Source organism: Neopsephotus bourkii, unplaced genomic scaffold (genome assembly GCF_033783945.1).
Source record: "Neopsephotus bourkii isolate Nb327-2 ecotype Australia unplaced genomic scaffold, CSIRO-AGI_Nbou_v1 NB_1634, whole genome shotgun sequence".
NCBI classification, from domain to species: domain Eukaryota; kingdom Metazoa; phylum Chordata; class Aves; order Psittaciformes; family Psittacidae; genus Neopsephotus; species Neopsephotus bourkii.
In genome coordinates, this window is record NW_026902109.1 from 2,883,633 (window position 1) to 2,911,092 (window position 27,460).

The following is a 27,460-nucleotide window of genomic DNA, read 5'->3' on the forward strand; positions in this document are numbered from 1 at the left end:
TTTCAGCTGACAGTGAGCATGTCCATATGTCAAGGGACTACCTCCCGCTCATTAGAAGCTATACCTTTTACAAATCATTGACAAAACCATGAAGTTACACGGACCATATGTCAAGTTCTAACTGAACAGTTCTTAAAGGTGCTCTTCCAACCACTTCCAAAACACACAAGTTTCAAACGTACAAACAAGACATCTCCTTTACTACATTTAGGGAACACATTTTTCCTTAGCAGCTTCAAGGTACAGTAACAATTGATATGAGTTCATCCAAGTAAACTCATTATGCAGCTTGCTATGACATTCTTCATAACAAAATAAAAGGAAAGCTTTGCCTCTCTTGGTCCTTTTCAAGGTAAGACAGTGATGCAGAACAGGGAAAACATGCAGTAACTTCAGACTCTTTTCCAGCAACTGACCTAGAAAATTGGAAAATGAGGTATCAACTCTGCTCACAATTTGGAAGGAAAGTATTCTGTTTGCCAGCTGCCAACCCTATAGTTACTTCATTCATAAACCACTTGGTGAACTTTCCCACCTGAAATTGCATGTGCATTCATACCAGAAATCCACTTGCTTTGTATTCCTCTTTCCAATCTCTGTATACCAACTAAGATAAGTCCAGAAGCAAAGGTGTTCTCACCTAATTCTATACACAGATACTCTGCAGCGGACAAGCTCTGTGTAGCACCCATCTGGTAGAGTGCTAAGGTGCCCCCAGCTCCAGTGCACATACAGAGGGCATAAATACTGCTCTGAGAAACATTGAAAAGCCAAGGCTTAACGCTTTTATCTGACTAGTATTTTCCCTCACCCCATTTCTACAACCTCACACCACTTTGAATCTGCATAAACTTTGGATAACAGAAGGAGGAGCAAGCCACATAGACCTTTTGGGACCAACGTGACAAATGCAATCAAAGTTGTTACCATAGCATTATTCCAAATCCTCTCCAAACAGCAATACATTCCATAAAGTGTTTCTTAAACCGCATAGAATTTCTTCAGATACAACTTCAGAGTGAATTATTTTATTCCCAGCAGGCTACAGGAGAGAATGTAACACTGACAATCACCCAGAGAGCATTTTTTTCTTTTTATAGTGGTCACCCCTGTTACATCCTTCCTAAGTTATATATCCAAGTGAAATTTGAAGTTTTAATTACTCCAGTAAGCAGTTTCAGAGATTTGAGAGTTTCCTCATTGCACAGCAGTCCTTTCCTCCTGGGGAAGCCAACAAAAGCGATTGCTGAAACAAGCTCTACATTTCCTAACACATTAGGAGCTAGCAAGAATGCAGAAAAAGATAGTGGACATGCCTCACATTTTACATGAGACATAAGCAATACTCCACAGGCTTGCCCTACTGGAAAGTAATTCCACCTCACATTCAAGTGCTGCATATTTTCATCTTCATTAAAATGTCATCTCATTTTGATGACCAATTGAGACCTTAATAACAGGAAGAAACCCCTTTGCCAAAACTTTCATAGAAAAGGGACAAGTAATTTTCTTTTTATCATTAAATACTCAAGGGCAAAACAGTCCTTAAAGCCTAATTGCTCTAGTCTGCCCTCAAAAAGTGTCACAATGTGATGAAACTCCATCAGCAGTATCATAGGTGGCCCCTCACTCAGAGAGCACTTTAGAGGTAAGTAATGTTCCTCCATGGGAAGCAGAGAGCACAGAGTCTCATCTAGCAAAATTTGCCAAAGAGAAATTTCTCATCCCATACAGGGCTATCAGAGGCCATGGGAACAGAAGGCTGCAGTTGGGTTCCCAGGAAGAATGACCGCCAGCAGACACTGCAATAAATAAATAAGGAAATAAAAAATAAAGAAATAAAAAGCCACACCAACATCTACAACTATTTACATGGACCTACGCATAGGCAAATAGTTTAAATTACAGATTTGTGTCATCTCAATGCTATTTTATAGAATGGCAAACAAGTGACTCATAACACAAATCTTCAATGAAGTCATAAAAGTTGCACTTTACCCTCAAGACTGGGTGGGACCTAATCTCACAAAGTTTTCTCTTTAAGATTGGTCTAAAAACAGCTTCAGAAAATTACCAAAAAAAAAAATAAATTTTTTTCTTCTTTTTCTCAGGCTCAGCTCTGGTAAGGAGAGCTACACTCACCCTGCCTGAGCACAGTGGAGAAGCACCCCCGTTATGGAAAACGACATCCTGAAATTGTTTTTATTAATGACTGGATCAACCTTACCATGACTGTAGCTTCCTTTCTCACCACAGACCCTACAAAGTCTTGATTATTCCCACATGCTGAGTTATAAGCAGTAGTAGTAGTAGTAATAATAATCATAATAATAACAACAACAACAGAAGTAATATCATCATTGTCAAAACACCCCAACATCTACTTCTTTCTTTGCAGCACTCCTCTTTCACATAAAGCGAGCCCTGGAAGGTCTGAACACGACCAAGTAAAGCTTTTTTCTCTTCACGTAATGAACAGGCACATGAAAAGGTACAGCCTCCCCTCAAAACCTACTTTGTTCTGCAAGAATGAATAAAATCAAGAGAACCTTTTAGCCACTTCCATACACCAAAAAATACTTCCTGGTCATCCCCCTCTACGGTTTTGTTCAGGCAAATAAAAAAAAAAAACAACACTTCAACAAAATCTAACAGAAGAAGCTAAAAAGCTCAAAATTTTCAACTTAGTACTAGTGTGCTATTGCTCTATAATTAGCTAAGGGCAGATTCCCTTCATCATTTCAAGTAAAAATGTTGGAAAAGTTTTCTTTCCTCCTGAACCTTTCAAAATAACTTTGAGTCATAGCCTGCCTTGTGGCAGCAAATCTGGTATGAGGCAGCAGACCTTGCTTCGCCTTGCATTTTAATCCGTGTAGCCAGTACTGGCATGGGCAAGTAGCAATGACAGTTACAAGAAATCGTTATGGTTTTGCTACTTGTGCCAGCAAGAGATGAGTGAGTAGTCAGTGGGACAGCAAGTGCATGCGGGTGGGAAGGTAGCAGGGGAAGAAGCAGGATTAAAAGGAGGTTTGTTGGAGAGACCCATCTTTACATTCAAATCAAGTCTTCCTAGGGCTCCCTCAGCATTATAAATGCTGAGGTTCTGCTGGCTTGGTATTTACCTATATTGCAGTTCAAGCCATATCCCATCTTAATTCCCAAATTGACACCAGAAGCATCTCTTCCTGGTGTACAGCATGCATGTCACTGCATGGGAAAAACTGGAGGTCAGGGTAGGCAACAAGTGCAGCCAAAGATCTGGTGAGAACACTTGTTTTATGCCCCTTCCAACCACTGGACAGCCACCAGTTCTTCAGCTTTTTAATCACTCATTTGAAAATTACAGTCAGCAGTATGCAAGGTCAGGAAAACAGGAGCTCAGTTAATTAAAACAGTCCACCCATTTCCATCCTCAGCAAAAATACAGACACCATGCCAGAACAGTCTTCCAAGCCTCACCATCCCTGCAGTCCGCTACTGTCACTTTGTGAGTTTTGTGAAACCCAAGCTTCACCTGTTAAATAAATCTGTTTCAAGAGATGGGCACACTAGGGCAATAAACTGTTGCTTTTGTTGGCAAGGGCTTAAGGTAGTTACAGGGGGCTCACCAGGGAAATTACCAGAGTCTTTGGAAACAGCTTCTCTGTTTCAGCCATAGCATTGAAAAAACCCACCCAATACACACTGTATCTACGCTGAATAAAGGACAACTTCAGCAGGATGTTCACTGCATCCTCCTCCCAAGGTTTCTCACATCCCAGGACACTTTTCCTCTGCCCAGAGTCCTCCTGTCTTTGTGAGAAATGCTCTCTACTGCATTCTTAACACAGGGCTACCTGCATCAAAAACCTACCTGGCTTGGAGGACCAACCAGCATAGATAACCCTGATCCTCATCTGGAGCACAAATAAAAACCTGCAGGTTGTCTGATACCTATTTGAAAATTGGCTGCTATTCAGTTAGGTTCAGTTTTTCATTCTTAGGCTTAGAAGGAGTCACTAGGAGTCATTAGTCCTGACCTACTCAAAATTGTCAGGATTAACTACCATAGGAACACCACATACACATAAACCTTAATTTTCTACAGGTATATATTTTTCAGATCTGAACTGGCTGATTACATTCTGATCCAAGAGAGCTCAACCACTGGTTACATGCACTAAGAAATACAATAACAAGAGACTCCAACCTTTGTGGGAAGAAAGCTGTAAAGATTAGGCATTCAACATGCAAAAAGCAAAGCATTTTATTTAATTCCTTTGTCTACCACCTTGTATTTGAAAAACATTTATAGCTTACTTCTTTATGATCTTTTTCTCTTTTTTTCCCCCCACAAAAGACTGCTTCCCAGCCCTACTGCATCTCAGCAGTGTGAATCTCTTGCCTCTGGCAGCACCCCCAACACCCACAGGAGGCAGAGCAAGCAGGAGTCAAAAAAGGGACTTCCCTTCCTCCATTAGGAAGTTTCCTTCAAGGAAAATCCACTTTAATTCTCTCTCCCCATGTGGGCAAGCTCTCTAACAGGGGAACAGCAATTTTTGTATTAAGCACTAGAAATTACCACAGGACAAAGGCCTTAATTAATATGTACTGCTATTGCTGCAATGCTTCCCACTGTTAGACTGAGAAGTGCCACCTAATCACCTGCCAAGAGCTCCATCCCCATCTCACTCCCATTGCTAAAAAAGTCAGTGCATGGGGTTGTGCATTCATACCCCCACAGCACACACTGTAATAGTCCCTGCTGACCAGCACCAGCAAGGCTTCTCTTCACTTTTTCACTGCTTCTCCATCCTTTGCCATTTGCATGTAGCTGATGTACAGAAAAAGAAACTACACACATCTTTTATTCCACCTCATCTTGCTTGCTGATACAGACTTTTGCCATTTCTGGTCTTCCCACCAGCAGAAGTTACCTTGGCACAACTAACTAAACTCATGTCTCATTTCCACATGCAACCTCCCAGCACTGCATCAGATCTCCACAGTTCCCTCCTAGTGAGGAAGTACATATGGCATAGGTTTAAAACAAACACCAATACTATTGATGTTTCATTCTATGAACTGTTCAGCCATACTCATCGCCAAAGCTGAAGCCATCCACTCATTCCCCCTGACATTACAACCCCTCACCAGCCTACTTCAGCAGTTTCTCCACTCTACTCCTCTACAAGGTTTCTTCCACTCTCACATACATATAACTGAGACTAGGAGAGAGGAAAGAGATGCAAGCTCTGATACTTCTGCTGTAAGTCCATTTATTCAGCTCTGCCATAACCTTCCAATGCTATGGATGCTCCAGCTCTACTTTCTACCTGGTTATGCATCCTGTGAGGCACAACATCATCACTTTCAGAGGAGAAATTCACAAGTATCAGTAAACACATTCTCCTGCCTACTTCTTCATATTTCAAAATCAGTAAGTGAATTTCCCATTCAAATTTTCTTCATCCTCATCCTAACATCTCTCACACCCTGTGGTACTGTTTAGCTGGGACAGAACACAAAGGCTTGCTCTCTCCTCCAGAACCCCATATCTATATGCTGAGCTCACTGACCTTTCCCAACTCTCTCAGTTTTCAAAACTCTAAAGCAAGCTGTGAATTCTTCATTCAAGCCTCCCAATATTACTATATCCCCCTATGACACTCAATAAACCAAGTACTTTTTCAAGAGTTCAGAACTCCTTGCCCTCTTCTACTGTTTGATGTTATCACAGCCTCATTCTTTACCCATCTAGAGGGGGTGGGGTGTGTTTGAAGTACTGTTCTTTCACAGCAGTTTGGTCAATTGGTCCAGACTCTTCTAGCAAATTATTATATCACTTTTGAAAGAACATTTAGCATCTCCACTGTGTTTCAAGGAAGCCCATTTATCACCTCTGCTAGAAACCAGCCATCCTGAGAAGTAAACAAGTAGTATTTATTGTCACAAATACAATACTGCACAGACATACCTAGTATAATCACTCTATTAATTATACCTACATTATACAAACTCTTCTGACCTATTTTCTAATGTAATCTCTATGCTCAAGAAGCTTATATGGTGCAGACCGATGGCAGAGCAGGGTCATTTCTTCACCAGCCATAACTGACTGATGCAAGTCTAACCCATTCTAACCACCTCCAGTAATGAAAATTGAACGCATTCCCAGGAAATAATTCAGCATTTCACTACTCTTATTGCCAGTAAAAAAAAATTCCCAGTACTTAAACAAATCCCTCTCTTACATAGTAAGCCCATTACTACTTCTCCTGCCCAACACAGATTCTCTATTTTTCTGCATCCTCCTTGCAGCAACCTCCTTTCAAATTTCTCTTTATTATTAAGAGTTCCAGTTCCTGCAATTTGCCCCTGGAGATCATTTATTCTATGATTCGGCAGTTCTTGGGTCTCTATTCTCTCCCAGCAGTCCACATATTTTCTCAAGTGCAGCATGACAGAAAGCAGAACTCATCTTTTCTGTGAAGAGATAAATAGGCATATTATAGATTTTGTCAGAACAGTTAGGGTACTGGGTCCCAACCTGCTCATAGCAAGCTTTCACTTGGTTGCTAGGTTCACAGGGACTCAACACCTACAGAACTGACTTGTGTACAACCTCCCTACTGAAATGAAGAAAAACTCAAAAAATTAATCACCGCAACACCACAGACGGCCAACAGCCAAACTGCCAAAAAATATACAGCATAACCCAACCAGTACTGAAGCCAGAAGAGCTTTCTAATCATCAGCCCACAAGACACAAGCAAAATCATTCTCCTTCCCCAAGCACTTTAAGGGGACGGCTTGACAGTATGGTTTTAGCGCACTCCTGAGTGTCCTCACACTTCAGCCACATCTGCTCAGATAGGGCAACAGAAGCAACAAAGTATCCCAGAAAAACAGAAGATACCTGGGATACTGTGAACTTGCTGTTTTCAACCTTCTTGCATGTTTACTGCTACACTTGGCCCAATTAGCAGAATCGGGCATGAATGAGAGTCTTTATTAATCACCAAGGTCGACTTACATTTAGATTTATTAGTTTCTGAGCCGGACTGCTAAAAGAAACAACTTAAATGATAATTACAAAAGCTGAAAAGGCTGTTCCACACCTGACCAGAAGCCAGGGTACCAGTGGCCTCACTTGTCAGGTTGGCATTAGAAGTTTTAAGTCAACACCACAGAAGTCACACTTCACACATGTGAATGTCCGCACTGCAAATACAGGACTGATGCAATTGAGACGCTCAATACCAACAGAACCACTGGCACCCTGTCGCTGTGAACACATACCAACTCTGTCAGAGGAACCGTGGGCACCCTGAAGATACAAGGCACAAACACTTAGCTGCTCTTTAAACAGTACCCGAGGGACCCAACATTACTTCTGCTATTTCAATGGAGCTCAGAGCCCCACTCCATCACCTGATTAATACACAATTTTGGTGGCTTTACATAGTTTCATGATTAGTTGCTTCAGCGAGACAACAAGTGAGCGACAGGTGCACATCTCCAACGGCAGCTCTTTTTATTGGCAGCAGCAAAACAGATTGTGGCAAAAGCCAGAAGAATATCCCACCGTTACATACTGTTCCCTTAGTTTTAAAAGAAAAAACCTCCCGGTATTTTTAGCAAACCTTTTGAGCTCCAAGACGCAACCTGCTGCCTTTACGGTTTTTTCCACCCTAAGACACATAGTAAGCAACGCATGTGCTGCCAGTCTTCCCTTTCCTGGCAAAGCCATTAAGCATGTTGTTTCTGCAGGGGAAGCAAACAAAAAGCGGCCTTTCTTTGCTCCCCTCCCTCTCCTGCAAGCCGCACCAACCTGGATGACACCTCGGAGCGCATTTGGGGAGCCCCGTAGTGCCTCTCCCCTGGCTGACCTTGACGACGGGCGCAAAAGAAGAGGAAAATAACCAAGACACGGCGAAGATCCGCTGGGCACTTGCCCGCTCCCGTCCGCGCCCCGGCGGGCCGGGCGGATGCTGCTCCCCCAATCCTTCCCGCCTCGGCGAGGGCTGCCGGGCCCCCTGCCCCCCCCCCCCAGCGGCTCTCCGCAGCCCCGAGCGCCACCTGGCGGCCGCGCCCTCCCCGCCGGGACCCGACCCCCTCCCCAGGAGCCCGTTCCCGGTACGGCGGGCTGCGCCGGGCCGCTGCCGCGCCTTCCGGAAAGAGGTGAGTGAAGCAGCCGGCGCGGCGGGGTGGCATCGCCTGTCTCTGGGGCAGACCGGCGGCGAGAGGGCCGGCGAGCTGCCCACTGCCGGCGCGGGGCCGGGGTCTCGGCTGCCGCCGCCCGCCCCACTCAAGTTTTGCCCGGCGACGGCGCTAAGAATAACGCGCAGCTGCCGGGACCGGGCCGGGCCGAACCGGGGGCCACTGCCCCCCGCTGAAACGGGGAAAAGCCGGGCCGCCACCCCCCCACCACCACCCGCGGCTTGCCGGCACCGCGCCCGCCCCAGCCAGCAGCCGCCTGAAGGGCACGGCTCCCGCCTCACTCACCGTCCGGTGCCGCTGCTGCTGCTGTTGGCGGCGCCTCCCCAGCGCCTGGAAGCAACCTGCCGCCGTCAGCGTGGCGGGACGGCGGCAGAGGAAGAACGGCAGCGACCTGCCGGTCGTGGCCGCCATCGCACCGCTGGAGCCGCCTCACGCTGCGGCGACGGCGGCAGCCGTTACTGCTGCCGCCCGGGCGGGGAAGGAGGGGGCAGGGAGTATGAGCGGCGACGGGGTGGGGCGGAGCTTGCCGGCGGCGGCTCCCAATCCGAGCGTCCCCTTCGCCAGCCCGGGGCTTGTCAAGCCTGGCCGGGGCCGCCAATCAACGCGGCGCGGATGCCCTGCCCGGAGCAGGATTGGCCCCTCCGTTCCCTCCCCTACCGGCGGTGGGTGGGGCCGCGCCTGGGCTAGAGGGCAGGGAAACTCCTCAGCACGGGCGCCGTGGGGCGGGGTCGGCTCGGGGCGGAGCTAGGCCCGGGGGCGGGGCTGGGAGCGGCAGGGAGGGACTGCGCTGGGAGGGTGGAAGGGGGGAGATGGGGTGCACGGAAGAGCGGGTGCACTGGGGGAGATGGGGTGCGCGGAGATGGGATGCACCGGGAAGGGGATGGACTAAGGGGTTGTGCACAAGGGAAGATGGGGTGCACTAGGGAGGGGGTGCGCTAGCGGAGGGAATGCAGGGAGGCGGGGTGCACTGGGGAGGGGATGCAGGAAGACTGTGCAGCAAGGAAGGCTGCGAAGGGATGGCCCTGGAAATGCAGTGTGAGGTCAGCACAGGGATTTGGGGTGCCAGGTCAAACCAGCATCCCACTCCCATGGCATTTTGATGACTTGTATAAAAAGTGGGTGATACCCATTTTGCAGAGAGAGAGAGATGTATACGTGGTGGGCTGGGCTGGGTGCCCACATATGGACCTTGCAGCATATAGGCTAAATAAGCAATATGTGCCCAGTTGTTTCTCAAAACGTGATTAACTTGAATTGGTTTTCTTAGAAAAGGGTTTTCCCTTCAGCCTGGGAGTTCTTACAATACCACCAGCAGCTCCTCTTAAATTCCTGGGAGGGAATAGTCCAGAAGGGAAACAAGCTTATTGCTTTTAATACTGGAAGTAGCCCCAGAATTGCTCATTAGAAAACAGAGCTTTACGAAACACTAATGCACAAGCAGTTCCCATGTGCAGCACTACTGTTATGGCTGAGACTGAAACAAAGTGCCTTGGTTTAAAAGCAGATGGGATCCTGTGTTACTATTATTTTTTTAAGTCGAGGAGCCTGGATCATTGCTGCATGGAGCAATCGGGATGCAAGGTGTGGAGAAGAAGATGCTTGGGAAAGGAAAGTCACAAGAAATTAATGGGGAGAAAACTGTGAAAGCACAGGAAACATGCCGGCTGAGAGACTGGCTATTATTTACCACTGCTCTTTGCCACAGACACCTAAAAATACAGAGTGAAGCATGAAAAGGTGATTGGGTGACATGGATGTGCTTCAGCCATCACCCACACTATCACAACACGCCAGTGCCCTCCTCCTTCCATCCTTGTCTCTCTCCAGTGTTACCTTCCCCAAGTCCTGCTGTCACATCTGCTGAGATGCTGAAGGGTTGTTTTCAGCTTTTCCCCAAGCAACACCATTTTGGAGCCACACAGCTCATCCCTGAGCAATCCTCCTTCTCGATTCTCATTTCTGGCTGGGTTTTCCAGAAGGGAGGTATGGGTTTTCCCTTCCTTCTCCTTGTCAGTTGGGAAAATGTGGTTGAAGTCACCAAAGTCTCAACCTTGTCCTTCTGGAAGGATTTACCCATCATCTTTTCAGTATCACATGTTTAGCAATTTGATAATTATTTGTTTTTTCTTGCAAGATCATGGATACCTATTGCAGCAGCTGCTCTGAGCTCCACCCCTTGCATTGGCTCAAACCTTTTCTTAGCCCCTGGTTGTTGTATTTCCTTCTCCCTCTGTGCTTAAAACTGTCAGCATGAGGAAAGAGGCTTTAAAGGTCAGGATTTTGGGCAGGGCAGCCCTCTGTGATGACCCCAGGAGTATCGGCACTGGAAGATGCTCCTGTGCACATCTCGGCTGAAAAGCTGCCTCGTGGCCTATAGCCAGGGTGTCCCTCTCCAGAGACATTGGCCTCTTCCCAGTATGGTTTGCAGGATCCCCACACAGTGGGGATTAACTGGGGTTAATGCAGCCCAGAGGAGCTGGAAAAGGGTGATTAGAAAGACAGGAAAAAGGGAGGAAGAAAGTCCCTAGGATGCAGCCCCAGCACCCCTTTGGGGCAGAGACACATCTTCATGCCATAAACTACCCAATCCAATAGTTTTTTCTTGGCTGAAACAAGAAATGGGCTGAAACCCCATGCTGCCCTCCCCATGGGGTTTCCTACAGGGGCTTGATGCAGGCAGCTCCAGAAAAGGGCAAGGATGGGCAGGTCCAGCAGACCCTGGGCTGTCAGACCTGCCCCAACTGCTCTCTCCTATTCCCTAGTCCTCCAGCTGTTCATATTTAGATTTTTATTTCGATTTAAAGAGAAGCTGTAAGTGTTCACCTGAAGTCATATTTTAGGCAGAGTTTGAACATTTCCAAGAAGTATTTGACAGAAGTGATAGAAGACAGCATGCAAGCAAAGGCAGAGGGCAGCAGAAAGGCCAATAATTTGTTAGCAAGCCCATGCTGAGCACGTGGGCACTCATTATAACACATATAAATAGGAATTAAACACGACCCCCCAAGATCAATACCACATATAATTAATCAAGTCAGCAGGGAATGGCTTCCCAGGAGCACAAGGGTGAAAGGAGTGAGAATATCAGCACCAAAATGAAACCCCATCTGTTAAGGTCAAGTAGCTGCCAGTACCCTGCTAGAAGCATATTCCACTCTTGTAAAACTTAAATAAAATAATGTATTTAACAAGGCTTTTTCCTGGTGCTTATTATTGCAGCTGGATGAATATTGGAATGTGTTCCTGAGAAGAATTGATGGGGGAAAGCACACCAGCATTCGCAATTAATATTACTGCTGTGGGAAAGACTGAAGTAGTAAGCTAAAACCTCTAACTCCCATCAGGCATCCTGAAACTGCTGATGGAGGCATGGATGCTGTCCTCATGCAAATAAGATATCAATTTAAAAGAAAGCAAGTGTGCAATGAACCTATAGGTAAACCCAACACTTTGGCTCAGACCTGAGCAAGCCTCGAAGTGCTCAGATTAAATAAGATGACTAGGAGTTAAAAAAAAAAAAAAAAAAAAAAGGTGCCTTAGTCCATGGGCTCATCACTTTCTTCATGTTATTAAATTTAGGATTTACTCTATTTTATTCCTATAGATGTCCAGGGCTGTGATATTTGCAAAATCCTGCACATGGAGGTTGGTGCATCTGCAAAATCCTGCAGGTGCATTGGGTGTGAGTGGAAGTCTGGGAGGATACTGGGTCCAAGTCCATTTTACCTCCTTTTATTTAGAGGAAAGGTTGGAGCTTTCAGACTGATGCAGATAACACAGCCGAGCCCTGAGATAGGAGGTCAGAGTTTACCTGCTGTTAAAGGAATGGTGCTGGCCATTTTCCATAAGCTGTGTATTGCAATGGCTGCTCAGGGAGCAATAAGATATGATGGGGAAATGCCCCTGGGCTATGCAGGATGATGATCCCTGTCCCATTGCAGGACCTTGGCTATAAACTCCCAATTACCCAAACATGCCAGCATTTGCTCACTGCAGCATGTTCTCCTTCCATCTCCTTTTGGGGTCCAGTATCTCCATCAGAGATGGCCAGGCCTTTGTGTGCTACTGCATGCCATCCCCACAGGAATCTCTTCAAGTCTCTGGCACCACCTTAAGCCTTGCCAAAAGGTTCATCCTGTAGTGTTTTCACTGCAGGAGGGAATGGCAGGATTCAGCAGCCTCCCATGTTCCTGAAGAGCAATCACTGTCGTCTATTTATGCCTCCGGAAAATGTATTTTTTAATGGGGGGTTCATTAAAGCCTGAAGAGAGCCAATGTGAGAGGCATCTGGAAGCAACTAAAATTAAAATACCTAAAATTAGCCCCCTCAGTGGTGAATCCTCCCTCTGAACTAGATGCTGAGATGCACATGACCCAGGCATGCCTTTCTCATTTTCCCTTCCCGCTGCCACACCATTCCTGAGCTGCCGGGCATGGCTGCAGCAGGCAATGCGCCCACCCTATGCTACAACCCAGGAGGAAATAGCATCCTTCCACCGGGTTTGCTGGGATTCCTCCCTCATTTCAAAAATCAGCCTCCAGTTTTACATTTTGGGACTGTCCCATCTCAGAGATGGCTAAAAATTATGATGTTTCCCCATTGCATTTGGGATGGGGACTTCTGGGTATTGCTCTGTCCTGGCAGAGCAACACTTATTTCCCCAAATCCTGGCCACTCATGAAACCCAGCCACACTTATTTTCAAGATGTCTCAGTTCCTTCCCAGTTCCTCTGCCACCCAAAAAAGCCCCTTCTGGGGGAGGTACTAAAGCACACTCTTTCCTGATGCTTAAATCTTATTAGTGCATGAAATTAATTGAAATCACAGTGCTGCTGGGCTGATGTGATGCCCTTGGGGCTGCTTTCGTCTTTGATAGATCGAGAGGTTTTTCTACCTGTGGTCTTCATCCTGAGCCATACCCTGCCATCCCCAGTACATGAGAAGTGTGTTGTGGGGGGGGAGGTGTCAAGCTGGCAGCTCAGTGGAAATACTTCCCTTAGTATTTTGTAAATATTATGGTCAAAAGGAAAAATAAATCCTCCCACAGAGATTTTGTTTGTAAATTCAATAACCTAGGGAGGAAACCCATGCAGAAATAGGAGGACGTGGTTTATACTGTCTGGCCAGGCTTGCTGGCACAGCTTGGAGGGTGAGGGATAGATATAAGGCCATGATTTCTATTTCATTGCTAATTCTGGCCATGCCACACTACAGCAGTGCAGGCTTTCCTTGCTGCAGGTCTGGAGCCAGCAACTGTTCTGGACCCCACAGAATTATCTGCTCATCAGACACATTTCTCAAGAGATAATCACTTTGTTTTTTAATGTAAATTGTCATCAGAAACACAGAAAAGCTCAACAAGATATGCCAGGGGTGGGGGTGTGGTGGTGGAAACCCTCAAGAAAAAGCAATTCAATTCATATCCTATTAAAGAACTTGCAGTTTATGTGATCACTCCTGGAAAATCAGATTTTCCACGTTTCTAAAGTGATGGAAGAGCTCCTTTCTCCTTGTGCTGGGTTTGTATATATCAGAATGCTTTTCAGCACCGACAGCACCTCAGTCACTTGTGTGCTCCAGGTACGGACATGGGCAAGGGGGAAGCCCCTCCAGCATGTGAGGTGCTTGCCCAGAAGGAGCAAATTACTTGTTGAAGAAATAAAACTGGAGATATTCAATAGTGTATGGCAGAAATGGCCAAGGGCTTGCAGACCACACAGGCTGCTGTCTTAGCCCCTGGACACACTGGTGCCTTAAACCTAAACATAGGCTGCTCAGACCCTGTATATAGACCCTTCAAACCTTGTGTGTAGACTCTTTTGGGCCTTGTTTATATAGGCTGCTCAGACCCTATATACACACACATCTGAAGACCATCTCAGGTTAATATAATATAATAAGCCCCTCAGACCCTCTATACCAGCCCTTCATGACCTATATATATGCTCATCATACCCTATACACAAACCTTTCAGGACCTATATGTTTGGGTCCCTGAGGCCCTATGTACAGACCTTTCAGCACGTAAATATATTAAGCCCATGAAAGCCCATATGCAGGTCTTTCAGTCCCTACATGCAAGACCCTCAGGCCCTACACACAGAACATATACAAACATTCCTCATAGAAGAGCATTTCAGGAACTGTAGACATAGGCCCCTGAGAACACCCCCACAGGACTTTCGGGACCTGTGTGTAGGTGCCTCTGAGACCCCCCACACGGGCCTTCCAGAGCACGTACTGCCATCCCAGACCCCAACACCAGCCCCTCAGCCTCTACACGGCCTCTGGGCGCCACAGAGCACCCGCCCCACCGGCCCCAGGCCCCGCCCCGGTCCCGCCCCCTCCCGGCGTGCCCCTGCCCGCGGAAGCGCGGCTGCGGTGGGTAGGGCCTGTGTGCGTTCCGGCGGGGCTGGCTACGGGGCTGAGGTGAGCGCTGGCCAGCGGGGAGGGGAGTGTTGTCTGTTCCTCCGCAGCCGGTGCCCGGGCACGCCTGGCCACGGAGTCTCCGTTCGGGTTGACCCTTCTGTTCCCAGCGCACCGGCGGGAGCAGGCTGCGGACATGCAGGCGGGTGCTCTACCGTGAAACAGGCTGAGACGGGGTGCCCGGGCCCAGGGCTGAGGGGGTCGAGGCCCAGGAGCTGAGGGAGAGCTTCTGTCCGGGGAAACCAGGCTTTTCGAGTCACACGGGGCTTGGGGCGCGTGTTACGGCTTCTCCATGCCCCGGTCCCTGCAGTAATGCTGTAACTTCTTCCCTATGAAATAGGGTTCAACTTTTCCTGCTGGGAAAGACACAGGAGAAGGAAGGCTCCCCCTCAGAATGCCTGGGCAAAGGGGGGCCTGCAAGGAGTGTTTTGGGGAGCTTCTAGCGCAGAGTGAGGAGCTGAGTCTCTGCTCCCCAGGTTCGGTTGTTTTGTGGTTGCTGGAGGGGTTGCTCGTGGAGCTGCCAAGGCTGTATGAATTACTGCTGTGTGTCATAGCTAATGTCAAAGCAGTTTTTCTTAATAGCGGTTTGTTGAACAGCTCTAACTTCACTGAATGGCCAAACTGTATTTGATGTGAAGTTTGTTTTTGGGAAAACCTGTAAGGTGAATTGAGTTAATAAACTGCTGAGGGTGTAGAAAGGCCTGATCTTTATCATACATGATTTAAGGATACTGTATTTGTCTTTAGTTTAATGAGCTGCTTGGGAAAGACAATAAATCTGAATGTGTTTACTTGCATCTACTGACTAGGGGTGGGCAGGTCAAACAAAGCAGGATTTTTTTGAGGCTTACTCCTCTAGAAACCCGAGTGCCAGCTCAGACTTCAGTTAAAGTAAAGGTCTGGCTGGCCTTTTCTTTTAATCAGCTACATGACCATTTTTCCCCCTCTGGCTTTATTTGATGGGCAGTCCGAACTGCATGTACTGAGCTCAGTATGTGTGAACACTTGTACAAAGAGCGTGACTGCACGTAGCTGTCAGCAAAGTTATAATCTATGTTTCTTTCTTGTTTTTAGAACACAGCCCTGCCATCACTAAGATCTAATTTCTTGTGTTATTTGTGACTACTTGACCTGCAAGCTGACAGCAGATACGCTTGTACTACAGGTGAGGATGGTATTGCTGCTTGCTGGGGTGTGCAACTTGTAGCATGTTGTGTGGCCCTGCTCTCAGGTACTTTTAACTCTGCTGAAGTAATAATTTGACTGATACTTACTCTTAAATCTGCCCTGTTTGGAATTATTCTTGTTCTGAAGCATTTACACCATTTTTTTCCTGAAGCTGTAGGAAAATAGCTTGCCTTTTTGCAGTGTGAAAAATTGGGTTGCCTTTTCTTTGGAAGGCATTATGCAGTGCCATGTGATTTGGAAGGAGGAGTGAAGCAGGTGTGGAAGAAGTGTGCTGCCTGGTGCTTCCTGTCAACCCAACATCAGTTGTGCCATTTTCATAAAATATGCAAACCACCACCCCACACCCCCCCAGGCAAAAACCCTAATGCAACTCACTATTTCTGTGCACTCAGTAAAAGTGTATTTGAACTGGGGTGGTAGCTTTAAAAAAAAACCCAAAAAACTAAACAAAACAAAAACCACAGAAACAACAACAACAAAAACACCAAAACCAGACAAACAAAAAAAACACCAACGAAACAAGCCCCAACCAAACTACTAGTTTGTTTACAAAACTAGCTACAGATGCTTACACTGTGTGGGCTTTTCCCTCTGAAGCAACACAGCATTTCTTGGCCAGCCCAGGGGTGAAAGGGAAACACATCCTAGTATCATCACTGCCCGCTTCTATGGGTCTCCTTGGGGGGTCACTGTAGCCACCAGTTTTAGGCAGCAGCTTCTTTAGCCAGTATAGCTGCTGCCAGAAGAGGACATGGAGGGTCCTGGAGGTATTTAAGAGGGTAACCAGCCTCTTAAATTTTCTGGTATTCAGTGATATTTTAGAAGGAGTATAATGTGTGTATTCAGCTTTGTATCTTAAGGTTACATAATCCCTGCTGTTTACTTGTAGAAACGGCTTGTTCTCTGGCCCATTTTCTGCAGAAACTTTGTGATACTCATTATGCATCCTGAACTGAAGAAGTTGAAATTTCATGCTCTGGAGGAAAAAGTGCATCTTGGTTACAGCAGCAATATCTGCCTACTGGGGGCAATCTGGAGCTCCAAGTCTCTTATTGTAGTCTTTGTGTAACTTCTCTGCATAAGTTCCTGTTACGCCTCTTGGGCTGAGAAGTCAGGTTCCTGAGTAAGCTCACAGTAGTGTTTTCAGAGAGATTGTACTGTTGTCCTCAGGCAGTTTAACAGGGCAGACTGCAAGATTTGCAGTTTGCAGAATCATTTGAAGTCTCAGAAGGGCTTTGAAGCAGTATCTTGGAAGCATTACATTTTTCAGGTGATATTTGAAGGAGTCAACAGCTATGTTCAGATCTCAGATGTGGAAACAACCATTCTGCATTTCTGGAGCAAAATAAACTGTAGAAATCATGTCTGGTTTCTTACAAAAACATGTTACATGCTGTTCTACTTGCTGTAGTAGTAGTTCTGGAGATGGACTGAGCTGAAACACGGAGATACTGGTTTCATTCTTCTGAAGTTTCCAGCAGCCTTACTGGTACACAACATTTTAACACAGTTCAGTGCAGTAGGGCTGAGGATGTTTGTGTACAATAAGGAAGCATATTTGTTAGTTTTTCAGAGGCTGTGGCATTCCTGCTGTGACATTGCAGAGGTCTAAGTGAAGAAGTATCTTGGTGTAGGTGTTACTGGGTGGGATGATGCTGCTTGGGATAGTTCCATAGGAAACAGTTACCCAGGGTCATCGCCAGCATTGTATGCCTTTGAGACGAACATTGTTAACTTCGTTCTTTTAACAGAATGGTTTTAAGAAAGGTATGCTGCAGATGGCATGGCTACCCCCTAATGAGGAGGATGGCTGTGTATCTTTATGGTGATGTTCTGAACACTTCTGCAAGAAGGACTCAGTTAGAATCTGAGTCAAAATGCACTTTGGCTGCCCAAGTACCTAGCATCGAAAAGTCTTTGGCAGGTTTGCTTCTTAGTGAAAGATTGAAGATACTATAAACAGAAAAAATAGCTTGACTGTTCAGATCATGCACTGTTTTACTGTGGCTTATGTAGTGTTCTCTGAAGAGTTCTTGGCTAGTCAATTCTGGGCTATGTTTGTCTGCTGCTTTGTCTGTGAGTGCAGTGACTACTTTTTCCCTCCAAAGAAACCTGCCATGGAATTTTCTTTCATGCACTCTGGATTTAACCTCTGTCAAGAGCAGCTTTTAATTGCAGTCCCACAACTGCTTGGAGCTGTCAGTGCCATCATGTGAAGAGATCCTCTTGTCTGGGGTGGCACTACTGTGGATATGGAGTAGACCAAAGTGCTGAGGGATTTTGTGCTGTAGCTGGCACAAGGTGGGAATATGCTGCTGGGGGCAGGCCAGCTGCTTGTGCTGGCTTATAATAGCTGTGAATGTGTGGCCTTAAATGCTTTGCATAAACAGCCTTTGATTCATTATAAGGTTTCCTTTCCATCCCTGCAGCCTGTGACAACTTGCCACCCTTCCTCTACACACTCCCCGTCCTGTCCCCTCCAAATCAGTGACTTAACATGGTTTTTGGGTTGTGTTTTAAATAAAAAAAATTGGCTGCTCTGAGGTTTCTTTTAAGTCACCAGGGCCCCTCAAGCTCAAATTCTTGTTTGTTTTTTTTTATTTTAGACTTTATAGCTCTTTGAAAAGAAACCCAAGATCCTCATGTAGACAGCAAGATAGATGATCATGGTTTGAGATGACCAACACTGCAGCTGACCTGTGCTTGAAACATGAGAGTTGTGAATCTGTGTGGCTTCATAATTTGTAGTGGGTCAAGTCTGTCATGCAGATAAAGTTGGTCTGTGGCAGCTTTGAGTGTTCTGAGTCAGACACAGTATCTGTACAGACTATTTGTGTTATGTACCACCACTTTAGCATCTGTGTTTTCATTAGTTTGATGCAAACTTTCCATCTCAGGCATTTTTGCTTCAAGAGTGGTTTAATTTTTTTCACTAAAATCTTAGCTATGATACAGACACCAAGAAGATCGGCAAGAATTGATGCCTGCCTTATGCCAGTTGGTGTTAAAGAATACAAGAGGATTGTCACTGTATTAATGCCCTCTGTGTCCACACCAAGTGTATGCTTGCTGTATATTGGAGTTGCTCAGGAGTTTGCCAGGCTCTGTTAATTTAACCCCTGACAGTGCTGATATGCAGAGGTGTTTCTCTATACCTCTTCTTAAAGCCTGTAACTATGGGTTGCCATTTCCATTAATATAATCCTCCTTTTTTTTTCTGATGGCTGAAGTTTTGGTGAACAGCAAAGTAAGAGTCCTTCTTCCACTGATGGATATTTTGCTTTTTGGTTTCATGGCTGCAGGGAGAGAGGTGGTGGGCAGTAGTTCTACGTCAGACACCACGAGTCATCAGGTCCTCTGCTCACATTTGCTCCAGACAAGCACATGAGCACACGTGTGCTGTCTGCCTGGCTACTTTGTAGGGAGCCAGATGTTTGTTGCTGCCTTTTTCATGCTGCAAGTAAGCTCCTCAGGTTGTCTTCTAAAAGCACAAAGCAGTGGCCAGGCTTACCCTTAATTTTTTTTCCCCTCTGTAGTTCAAGCTAATCAAATAATGTGTTGCTGGAAGAGCAGCTGCAGTGGTTCAAACTTGCTTTTCCTTTTTTTTTTTTTGGGAACCAGTTCTCTTATATTGAATTCACAATCTGCCATCTATTAGATGATTCACAGATGTTGTTACCTTTTTGTTTGTTTCAGTAAGATTTTTTTATTTTTAATTTCTTTGGGTATGTGCCACCGAAGTGTGGCTCTTGGGGCAGGAGAGGCATTTTCTAAAGCAGCAAGTGGCCATGGCTGGGGTAGGTGATGTTTCTGTTTAAAAAATAGAATGGGAAAGGGGGAAGTTACTGTATAGTGATACTCAAATTCAAGTTCTTAGTGCATTCACAAATCTCTTTGTCTTTGTTGGAGAGGAAGAGATACAGACTTCCTGTAAAATTCTGAGATCATCTGCTGTCTATCTACCTCCAAAAATAAATATGTTGTTGGTTTTTTTTTCTGGAGCTGGATGTGTATCTGCAGGTAATTCAAGCGTAAACTGTCCACAGCCTAGTGAGGCTTTTGCTTTCTTCTCAGACTACTGACATTCTTCTCTGCCAGCATTATTTACTTGTGAAACATGTTTGTTAAGAATTAATATGAGTTTTCTTGGAGCCAAGTGAGCCATAAACATCTCTTAAGTCTACTTCAGCTGCTCTATTATTGTAAGGTACATTCAGGTAGGTGACTGTAAGCTGGAAGAAAGGCAGAAGGTTCATGAAGGATCTTTCCATTTTCTGTGTAGTTAGGAATTCTCAGGAAAACCACATCCAGTCAACACTGATAGTGCAAGGCATGTTAAATCACTCAGGTCATTAAGCAGCCATATTCTTGCTGGCTGTAACTTTGTACAGAAAAAGGCAGAAGTGTTAAGTTTTCTGTCCCTCTGCCAACAGTGCTTTGACAAACCTTTGTTCCTCAGAGTGGTGTAATTTTTCCTCCTGTGAAAGTGCTTCTGCTCTGGTGTGCCTGCTCATGTGGCTCATCTGCAAAGGCAGCCTGATTGTTTGGGAATAGTGATTGGAAAAAGAAAATTTCACATTGAACTGATTAAGGTAGAAGTAGTTATGAAACACTATCCTTAATAAGGGGTGAGATAAGTTTTGGGTGTTTTTGTTTGGAGTTTTTGAGTTGTGGAGGTTTTGGTGGGGAAAGGAAAGCTTTAACCAGGAAAAAGCAGTGTTTTTAGCATTCACTTCTGTGGAAGGCTGTAGTTGCCCCTTAAAAAGCTACTGTGCATTGCTGGAGACTGTCTGGAGTAGCAAGCAAATATTTTATCCTTGCTGAAGGTGCTGTTTTCAGTGTTGCAACAGATGTAACCAGTTTCTTTTGTTTGTGTACACTCCTTTTTTCATGTGTTTCTCGAAGCTGCAGTTTGTGGTGGCTACATCCACTCAGAAGTATTCTAGTGACTCAGCTAGCAGGTTAGATTTGAGGTTGATGTTGAGCTTGCCAAGTGATGTTTCCTCTGGCATTTTAGTTGGCACCAAAGGCTTTCCCTAGTGAATAAACACTCCTGCCTCCCTTTCAAGGGAAGACCAATCCAGCTACTGACCTACACCCTTATCCAATTGTTATTACTAATAATGTTTTATTAAAACTAAATCAAAAGTATTGTGTACACCTTTGCAATGTATTGTCTTCTCTACTTAGCACTGAAGGTCCGTGAAATTATTTTTTGTCTTGCCTGTTTTAATCTAGACTCTGTGCAGCAGTGTTTGGGGCTACTGACTCTTCTCTGGCCAGTTTGCTCAAGTCTAAGGTGAAGCTCCTGTGGTAGCAGACTTGGTAGATATTGGCATGGGTGACTTGTATGGACCAAGGAGAAATGGTTAGTTTTTCTGTACAGTGCTTGCTGTTTTAGGATGATTTGCAGTTCTTAGCAGGTAGCCCATGTGGAGCTTAAAAGTAGGGGATGGATTAGAGCAACTGATAGTAACAGAGAAACCTAGATTTTCCTTAATTTAAATATAGTTAATAGTAATGATGTGTGCATTAAATTGAGGAGAGGCACATGTGTGCATGAAATTGGTAGTTCAGTAAGTTGGATTCCAAGTAGCCATGGTTTTGCTGGTTTATTTTTGATTTGTGTCTTATGATTCTAAATGATCAATTAGGCAGAATAAAGCAATTTGTGAAATGAGGGTGACATGAATAATGGAGTCTTAATGGATATCATCCCAGTAAGTGATTATACTAAATAAGCCATGTTAATGGTGAGGTGATTGCAGAACACAGAAACATGTTGGCAGTTAGACTGAATTTTTAAATATGCTATGAAACGAAGTAGTATGGCTGTTAATAGCAGCTGCATTCAGAGCAGAATAAAAAGTTACTACTAAATGCTGGCTATTTGAGGGATAGCACCGATTGTCCCCAAGGGGATGATAAGGAGTATAGTCATAGAGCTGTAGAGTTACGAAGTGTGCATTTTCAGGGCTGAGGATTTTAGGAAGAGGTGAACCCTTACTGCAGTGACAGTTAGAAAGATATTGCCAGGCTATGGCTTAGGTTTTTCTAAAGACCTGGTAGCGTGTTATTGATTCATGCTTTGTGGGTTCATCAGTTTGAATCATGCTCTGAAACAAATCTAATTTCCCTCTCTAGCAAATGAATGTGATCAAATATTGCCCCGATCTCATAGCTGAGAAGAAATTACTTTTGCTGCTAGATTTCATTTTCATTCTTAAACCTGATTTATGCATCTTGGTAAGCTAATAACTTCAGTGATGTGAGTAATCCTTTATCTGAAAATTGCACTGGATAAGGTGAAAGCTTGGAGGGTTGAAGAGGAGGAGCAGCTCATCTTTCTTGGGGAAGGGGGAAGGAATGTATCCAGATGCCTTGGTAGCTGGAATCCACCTCTGGGTACCCTTTGTATGAATTATCCTTGTACAAATCTCTTGCAGTAGTACCAGTTTGTAAATGGAAAATATGGAGAACTGGGGAAAGGGGAAGTCAAAATTAATAACTTAATTTTGGTGGAGGGGGGTTTGATGCTAAGAGGTTTCTTCTCTCCCCTCTTCCACTTTATGTATCTGAGATTATTTATGTATCTTTATGTTAGTGTTGATAGTGAAACTTCTCTCCTGCTTTGCCCTTTCCCTTGTGCCGGGACTTTTCCTTCCAACTGGATTTGTTGTGCTTTTTCCCCAATGCAGTTTTTTCTTGCCCTTTCGCAATAATGCTTTTGAGAAGATTGACCTTGGGTTAGGATGTCTTGGTGTGCTTTGGCAAAATCAAACTTCTGTTTTTCATGGACATACAGCTCCAGAAAGCTCTTTCAGTTCTCCATGACTCTGTCTTAGCCAGTCCCTGCAGAAGTCTTTATCCCCAGGCAATGCCTTTTAAAAGCAAATTGCTTTGAGGCATATCTTACTACATAATATTTTTCATTTAAATTTGTAATTGACATTCTGCACTAATGTGGAAGCTTAACATGTCCTAGTAAAACAGTTCAAATAAAAAGTGCCTGTGAACCCTTCCCTGATTAAAAATTAAACACCCATCAGCTTATTCAGTTACTGCTCTCCCTCTCATATGCTTGTGCCGAGGCACCCTCTAACATCAAAAAGCTGCTTTAAGTGTATTTCATCTTAAAAACTGAGGTTGTTCTGGATTGCCCAAAAGGACTACAAAAAGTTCAGTGCTGTGGGGTACCCACAGTGTGAAGAAGTCTGGTTTTCCTAGACTGGACTACTTAGTGCTTTCAGTCTTGAAACCATAAGTTAATCAGAAAAACAGGTATTTTGGTATGTGAAAAAGGATGCAAGAGAGTTGGGGTCTGCCAATTTGTATGTGCACTGAAGAAATCCAGGGCTAGACTGCTGGTGCTCTGGACGTGGCAGGGGAGAGAAGCTGAGAGCCTGTCTGAATTTCTTTGTAAAACATGTTAGTGAATTGTTTGGGGAAATAAAATAGCCACATCAAGCCAGAATGTATGTAGCTGTAGAAATAGTTTTGCATTTCTTAAGCAATCCGGATGTCATCGTTTTGAATGATGTCCATTGTGTCTTGGATGGGAAGTGGTACTTTCCTAATAGGTTTGTGGGTTTCTTGGATGTCAATGACACTAACATGTTTAATGTTAAATTACAAATACATGAAGCTTTATGCTCTTCCATCTTGCCAACAGCATGTACCCATAGAGCAGGGCTCTGAGCCTTTATATGGTGGCTATGAGAGCTGCTGCAGCAACTAGGACAGAAACACAGCTTAAACCAGGAAGCTGGGACACTAAAACGTGGGCCCGAAGTGAACAGAGGTGCCAGGTACCAGGATGGGCTGTCAAATCTCTTTTGGTGGGGGCTTGGGGTGGATTTTTCTCTTGTTTAAAAATGTGTAAACATTTTTAGTTTTCTGAATGTTTGGGCTCTGAGGTTTAGGGTTTGGTGTAGCAGTTCATATTTAGTGGTGGAGCAGACAGTCCACAGATGTTTAAAAACAGCTTCTGTTTCTAAATCTTCAAGTCTGTTGGTTGACTCTGCCACTTAAACAAAAAACCACACCCCAACCATGTCTTATGGCATAAATAAAAGCAGTTTGTCATTCTTTTTCTGGAAAAAAGCCCCAACTATTTCTTTTGTCCAAGGATAATAATTCAACCTCTGAAAGTAACTGTAGCGCTCTTCTGAGCAAGGACTTAAGACTGGCTTATCTCTTAGAAACAGAAACATGATCTGTAGTTTCTTTGTAGCTGTAATGGTAGAACAAAAAAAGAATAATGCCTTAAATCTTGCAAGAGTTGGTGTTTGTTATTGTAGGCTGTAATCACATCGGTTCTTGGGAGTTTTATGCCTTATCGCAGCTTTATTCCTTATACTACTGCAGATCATGGTGCTAAGCTTTTCATTGCTGCGGTTAGGACAAGATGCTTATTTTTAATATTTTTATAAGTGAGCACCAGCTTTCAGCTCTCTTGGGCAATTGTTACCAACTGGGCACTGTCTGGGTGAATGTTCCAGCACCATCGGGGTAGAGATTACTTGGACAAAGTGGATAATAGAGTGTTTCTTAGGGCTCAGACAGAGCAAACATTTATGCAGTACGAAAGCCAACAATCTGAAATATTGTAAAAATATCTTCAAGCTCAAAAGTAAGCACTGTGGGACTTGATTTTCATTTTGACTGATTAAATTATACTGGCAACAGTTCCCTTATCCATTATATCATATGCATATAAAGGTGTAATTAGGATGGGGAACCCAAGTAAGGGCAGCTATTAGCTTCTTGGTGAAAATTACACATGCAGATTTTTCTCTGTGTATCTAATAGGAATTCATCCCTGGAGATGAAATGGTAGCATCAGGTTTGTATAGGATGGAAATTACTTTAAATTTTAAATAAGAGCTGTTTTTTGTAACAGCCTGCTATTCTTCGAAGCTGGAGAAGATTGGACAATAAGCACTGTTGGCTGGCTGTATTCCATTAAAGCTTCAATCCTTTAAAAATAAATAGGCTTAAAATTAAACAAAATGATAATGCTGACAGCAAAGGTTAAGATACGCACAGATGAATATAAAACGGATGCTCTTCAGATACAACAAACTGTGCTGCTATAAACCAGGATAGTGAGGCTTGGAACCCTGTGGCTTTGCCCTACCCAGCAACAGCAGTATTGCCATCTCCATCCCACCTTGCCATCACCTGCTGGTGCTCCATCCTATCTTTCTTGTCCCAGGACATTGCAAAAGCTTTATATCTGATAATGAAAAATAGGTGGTGTGGGATTTCCTAATTGTCTTCATTTCCTTCATTGTGCTTTCCTTCCCCTTGCCACATATTTCTTTATTGTGCTGTGAAGTCTTCAGATGCATCTCCACCACCTCTTGCATTAAAAGATATTTAGCTCTGGTCCTCAAAATGATCTACTGAATATTTTATGTGCATCATCCCTCCCTCTTCCTCTCTTCCCCTCCCTAAGTTCACATCAGTGGTTCACATTATGAAATCCTGAGCTGTGTGTTGCTTTAATTGGCAGAAAATGGCAGTAATATATTCAGCCCTTTATAGCTGAAATAGGATAACACATCACACATGTAAGATATGTTTGCATAAAATGGTCCCAAGATTCTCATTGTTAGAAGTTAATGGTTTAGCAGAATGGTGGCATCTCATGTTGCAAAAGCAAATAGAAACCAATAGACGTGACTTTATTTTTGTGTTCTGTAGTTATTTGCTGTCTGGGAATATTTGAATAGAACAGCAAGAATGGGGCACAAAATGAAAAAAATGGGGCCCCTGCTCCCCTGTGCTCCACTTCCAATGCTGGCCTTGGGATTTCTTCTGCTGTTCTGTTCCCAATTTCTTTTTTTAAGAAATTAGGAACAATTTTTTAATCATGACCCCATGATCAGAAAGTTGAATTTGCATCAGTTAGAAATAAGGTGCAGCACCTTTTCATTTTAGAGGCAACATTTGCCCTTCACCGTTAATCTTGTGAGCTAGCAAAAATTGCTTTGTCTCCTGTAGCTGGTGTGTGTGTGTGATGAGGTGACTTTTTGCTGTTCAGGTTTCTCCATTGTAATAATGTTTAGATTTGTAGCTCTGGTGTCCCATTTGTCTCTGTACTATTGTATGTAACAGGGTATGGATTGTATTTCATGAGTTTTGACACTTTGAAATTTGCTTTATACTTAAAATTGAATATAACTGTTTTGCTCCAGGCTAGCTAAATAGCGATTTAAGAGCAATAGGGGTTTCTTAGGAAATTTAGAATGACTGGGCTGGGATTTGTTTTGTAGGTTTGCTTGTTATTTGCTTTAATTTGTGTTTTAAAATCCAGCTGTGCCTTTCCTTCTGGTCAAATGGTTCTTACTTGCTGTAGTTGCTTGCAAGATGTACCTGCATATTCCATGCCGTGGCCCTTGAGCAGATGAGTGCACATAGTTCCTCTTAATGAAGTGTGCTGGGGAAAAACTGAAGAGGAATTTGAAAAGCGCTGTAAGAGCAGCTGAGAAAGTACCTGGGATGTGACAGCAAAGTGTGTCAGACAGGTGTATGCCCATATGTAATAGCTGTAATTTGCTATTTATTAGGCAGGTTACCTGTTTCAAAACAGCTAATAAGCATCTGTGACAGTTACTTTCTGTAACTTCTCCTATTTTAGAAACAATGCAAACAAATTTCTGGTTGGCGGCCAGTGTGAGAGTCCAAAACTGGAGCTGTTGCTTTACTGATGCGTTGTTCTTACTTGACAGGATGTTTCGCCTTCGGTTTCTTCCCATTGCAGCAGGGCTTTCTGCTGTTTTGCGGCGTTACCATGGGACGACACATTACCCCAGGACCAGGCGTAGGCTCGTGGTGGCGGCTTTCATAGGGACAACTGCAGCGACAGCAAGTGCCAGATTTCTTTGGCAGAGGTAATTTTTTTGTTTGGGGTTTGTTTTCTTTTGTTTGTTTGAGACTTCATGCTGCTTTAGTCCTGTACTTGGAGATGGGATTAAGATCTGCGGGAGACTTTGTAAAGCGCTATTGCATGTCCTGCTTCTGCTGCACAGAAGGAATGGCTGTTGGTGACTTCTGGGGAGCTTCTTTGCTGCTGTGAGTGGTCAGAGATGTGAAGAAGCTCAGGGCTGAAGAGTTTTACTCTGTAACTGTTCTCACATGGCCTGTTTGCCCTTAGTGTGATTTGCTGCCTGGCTTCCTCTTGCATGGTGATGCTACATGGGCCTGTGGTGGTGTGCAAAGAGAGTTTGGTTGACTTGACAAAACTGGGTCAAATGAAAGCAAATGTGCTTTCAGCTTCTGGGAGGGCTTCTAGGCACAGCATGCTTGGCCAGAGGAGGCTACTCTGATTTTCTTTGTGTTCTGCTGACTGCTTCATATATAAAATGTATTAGGGAGCAGAAGGGGACAGTCTATCCTTTGGTGGTCAGGTAGCTGCAGGCAGGACTTGAGTTGTTTTTAAGGGCCAGAGTCTGAGGACACTTGCTTATGGGCCATGAGGCTCAAAACTTGTTTCCGTAACTGTGAGGAGAAAAGGGATATCTATGCTTGCCTGGGGGCTCACTGAACCCTCGGCCCATGCCACATTTGAAATAAATCGAGGACTGCCTTCTCTTCTCTCAAAATGTGGGAGCCGCGTGGCACCAGCAGTGTCACTTG

The 27,460-nt window shown here is 44.5% G+C and overlaps 2 protein-coding genes across 3 annotated transcripts in view; one reads left to right on the forward strand and one right to left on the reverse strand.

Moving 5' to 3' along the window:
• Positions 1-8,737, reverse strand: part of MCU (mitochondrial calcium uniporter) — an 89,644-nt gene extending 80,907 nt beyond the window's left edge. The window contains exon 1 of the mRNA XM_061373864.1: positions 8,488-8,737. Coding sequence (XP_061229848.1) covers positions 8,488-8,613 — 126 coding nt within the window. The 5' untranslated portion in view covers positions 8,614-8,737. The remainder of the gene's footprint in view (positions 1-8,487) is intronic.
• A 5,772-nt stretch (positions 8,738-14,509) lies between these two features.
• The window catches only part of MICU1 (mitochondrial calcium uptake 1), a 108,265-nt gene continuing 95,314 nt past the window's right edge, over positions 14,510-27,460 (forward strand). Inside the window, exons 1-3 of one of the 2 annotated variants that reach the window (XM_061373869.1) lie at positions 14,510-14,632; positions 15,704-15,860; positions 26,554-26,715. In XM_061373869.1, the coding sequence (XP_061229853.1) occupies positions 15,838-15,860; positions 26,554-26,715 (185 nt within the window). In that variant the 5' untranslated portion in view covers positions 14,510-14,632; positions 15,704-15,837. The remainder of the gene's footprint in view (positions 14,633-15,703; positions 15,861-26,553; positions 26,716-27,460) is intronic. The other variant, XM_061373870.1, reaches the window with a different exon arrangement.